Below are 3,458 nucleotides of genomic sequence, written 5' to 3'. Positions count from 1 at the left end.
TAGAGTGAAATTTCATCTTGCTGGTTTCTAATGAGAAATCAAATCTTTGCTATTGCAGATAAGTTAGCAGAACATGCAAGGAACAGGGGAAGAACAGGCAAACCTGGCTAGCTTCCTGGTTCTCCAAACAAAGATCTGCATCTGCATCAACAGCTTGGTGGTGGGGGTTTTCTCCATCACCATCATCTTGTTCCATCCTGTGCTCTTCTCCTACAACAGATCTGGTAACTCTCCTTCCCTATGTTGACCCTCTCCCTCGTCCAGATGTTTCGAGTGGTGGCTTCCTCTATTTTTCCCTCTCTTTTTCCCGTCCAGATCTTTTTGTAGTAGCTTCTTTTCTTGTGTTGCAAGAAGAGAAACAGGACAAATCAAACAGATACAGCTTTGTCAGACAATGGACCGGACAAAAGAACCAGAAAAGCACTTTTTGGGTCTTTTTTGACTGCTGACAGACAGCTGTATCTGTTTGACAGCTGTAACATTCTGATTGGTTTAGATTTTTCGAGTGCTGCCCAAAAAGAAAACACTCGATTGCTGAATAGATAGACCCAAAATTTTACTATAGGATTTAAATCCTACACATTTTTTATAAAAAATCATATGAATCAAAGGGTGCATATGGTTTGTAGATGTAGTAGCATCACGTTCGATGCTTGAACACACAGAAAATGAGTCACAGAGTGGCCTGATACACACGTACGAAGCATCACGTGCATAGATGTGGCTCAGGTTATCACTGGTTCCCACAAGAACGTGAAACGCAAGCAAAAGCTCTTGTCCCGTCAAGCCTCGGCAGGCACGAACAACAAAACAGAACATCTCTTCACTGGAAATGACGAAATCGCCCCTGGCCTTAACGGCAGCACGGCCGGTGGAGAACGAGACACATCTCGGGATTTTTCTCCTGCTACTACTAGTACAGTACAACTTATTCTTCTCTCAGCCACAAAAAAGAAAAAAAACTTATTCTTCTCTCCGGAACGCCAAAAAAATTTCGGACAAGTTATTTCCGCACGCACGCCTTTCAAAATTTGCAGACTGCCGAGAAATAAAGCAGAGTAAAAAAGCAAGTTTGAATGAAAGTCTCTTCCCAAAAAGTTGCGGCGGAGCTGGAGCTCCGCTTCCGGCGGGGCGGCAGGTCAGGCGGCCATGAGCTCCGGCGCGGCGAAGAGGTCGTCGAGGTCGGCGAGCTCCACGAAGTCCGCGCAGGGGTCCCACCTGCCGCACGTCGTCGTCGGCGGGAGGCAGAAGTGCGCGAGGCTGGCCAGGGCGGGCTCCTCGTCGGCGAAGCCCATCCCGAAGGCCGCCGTGACCTCCTCGTCCGCGTTCACCAGAGACCACGCCGTGGCCGGCGGCTGGGAGGCCGTGGCGGAGGTCGTCTCGGGGCATGGCGACGGCGGGGATGCTGTTGATGTCGACGGTGACGGCGACGGCGACGGCGCGGACGTGGTGACGGTGGAGAGCGGCGGCGAGGGGGAGGAGGAGGAGTAGTAGCAGGAGGCTGCGCGGTTGATGTTGGCGCCGGGGCCGTGGATGCGGAGCGCGGCGGCGTCGTAGGCCTCGGCGGCCTCCTGGGCGGTGTCGAAGGTGCCGAGCCAGACGCGGCGTCCCTGCTGGAGGTCCCGGATCTCCGCCGCCCACTTCCCCCACGGCCGCATCCGCACGCCGCGGAACCGCGGGCCGTCGTACTTCCTGCCGGCCGCGCGACCCCTCGGCCTCCTCCTGGCCGCCCAGCACGGCCGGCGCGGCAGGTCGATCTCCCGCACGCACCGCCGCACGAACCGGCGCTGCTGGGGCTGGCTCGTTTCCACGTCGGAGTCGGAGTCGTCGGTGGCGTCGGCGTCCGCGAAGTGCACGCGCACGACGCGGCGGCGAGGGAGCTGCTCCTGCTCCATCGCCGGCCGATGGGACTGGTGAATTCGAATTGTAGAGAGAGTGGTTTTGGCAGGGTTTTAGAGAGAGAAGGTGTTCGAATTGTAGAGTGTGTGCGTGGGAGTGAAATGAATGGGTAAAGTGGAAAAGAAAACAAAGTGCTGGCGAGGCGGAACTGAAGGCGTGGTGCTCCGTAGCACGGGTACTTGTACTGGGCTGCTCACAAGCACTCAACACTGACAGTGGGGTCGGTTCCTTCTTGGGCGCACATGTCAGTGACCCCATTTCTGATGCCCAGACGCAGAAAAGCTGGCTGGAGCTTGGTCGCCGAGCCTGCTGCTGCCATCCAGCTGTGTCCGGGCCCATGTGTCAGTGGAGCGTGCCGCTCACGACTCACTTCACGTGAGCGGGTAAATAAATACGTCGCGAGTTCCAACATACCCGCCACGAGGCTGACTCGTGGGTCCACGGGATAATAACACGTTCCACAGCTCGTGAGGGCTGGCGCGACGGGTAGGTAAGCCGGGAGGTAATAAATAGTTTCTGACAGATCGGTTTGAGCAAGTGGGGCGGCGTGGACCTGCGGCGTCCGTCGGATCCGTCGTCGCGATGCGGGGCCGTCCGTACGGCAGGCGGCACAGAGCGGCGCCAGTGTCATCATGGTCGTGGTCTGAACAGAGAGTGCAGCTGCGCTTTGTCACGGCGACGAACTCGACACGAGAGCGAGCGAGATTTGAGAGGGAGGCGTGTGGGACAGGCGTGTCGGGCGTGTAGGCGTGGTCACGTGGAGAATTTCCCTCTTTTTCCTTCACTTCACCTAACAGCCAGACGGGGACGTGCACGGCCGCGCCAAAGCATCTCCCAACTCATGTGTAGTCCTCCTGTGTACTGTTTCGCGCTAACTTTTAAATATAATTTTTTTTCCTTTATTTTCAGAAATAATAGGTGTTCAGCTAAAAAATAATAATACGTGTTTTCAGAAATTTTTAAAAATACCACTTTCTGACCGAAGACGGTGGGCACTGGTCGTCATGGCCAAAGAAGACTGGCACAAATATGCTACCAGGAGTACAACCCAGTGAACCCACCAACAACTCGGTCGACTTTGGCCAACATAACTAGCCAGCGGTCGTCGTCGACACTAAGGTAGAATTTGTTGGTCGTCCCGCACTAGGGCGATAGGTCTAGTGATCCTCGTGCTGGAAGATAAAGCCTAGGCGGAAACCAAACTGGTCGTCGGAACCACTCTTCTTCCTCCTTGTCCATTGTCTCGTTTCCATCTCTCAGACTCCAAGTAAGGCTGTCATTCGGCAATTTTTACCAATTTATCCCATTCCCAACCAAGTTAAGCAGCTGCACCAAGTAGGAGGGAAGGGGGACGCCGATCTACTGATGGGATGGGATAGCCCGTGAAGACGTTTTGGTGGTGCTCTTGTGGAGCAATGGTGGAGAGCAATGGGGTGCTGCGGTGTGTGTGTGTGATGGTGGATTAGTAGGTGGGGATGCATGATGACAATGGTGACGGTCGGGTGAAGCAAGACCATTGGATGGAGGGGCTTCACACGCATCAAGGGTAAGCCCTAATC

At 54.8% G+C, this 3,458-nt stretch overlaps 1 protein-coding gene across 1 annotated transcript; it reads right to left on the bottom strand.

The window, feature by feature from the left end:
• Positions 1-1,139: 1,139 nt before the first annotated feature.
• Positions 1,140-1,895, bottom strand: LOC124696361 (ethylene-responsive transcription factor ERF038-like). The gene has a single exon (XM_047229099.1). It carries the CDS (start codon positions 1,893-1,895, stop codon positions 1,140-1,142), a length of 756 nt encoding a protein of 251 aa, XP_047085055.1.
• Positions 1,896-3,458: the final 1,563 nt, after the last annotated feature.

The sequence above is a fragment of the Lolium rigidum genome, chromosome 3, assembly GCF_022539505.1.
Source record: "Lolium rigidum isolate FL_2022 chromosome 3, APGP_CSIRO_Lrig_0.1, whole genome shotgun sequence".
Taxonomy (NCBI): Eukaryota; Viridiplantae; Streptophyta; class Magnoliopsida; order Poales; family Poaceae; genus Lolium; species Lolium rigidum.
Note: the sequence above shows the minus strand (reverse complement) of the source record. Positions and strands in the feature narration are given on the sequence as shown.

Coding starts and splice junctions, on each gene's coding strand:
- LOC124696361 (XM_047229099.1), bottom strand. CDS start 1,895: ATGGAGCAGGAGCAGCTCCCTCGCCGCCGCGTCGTGCGCGTGCACTTC.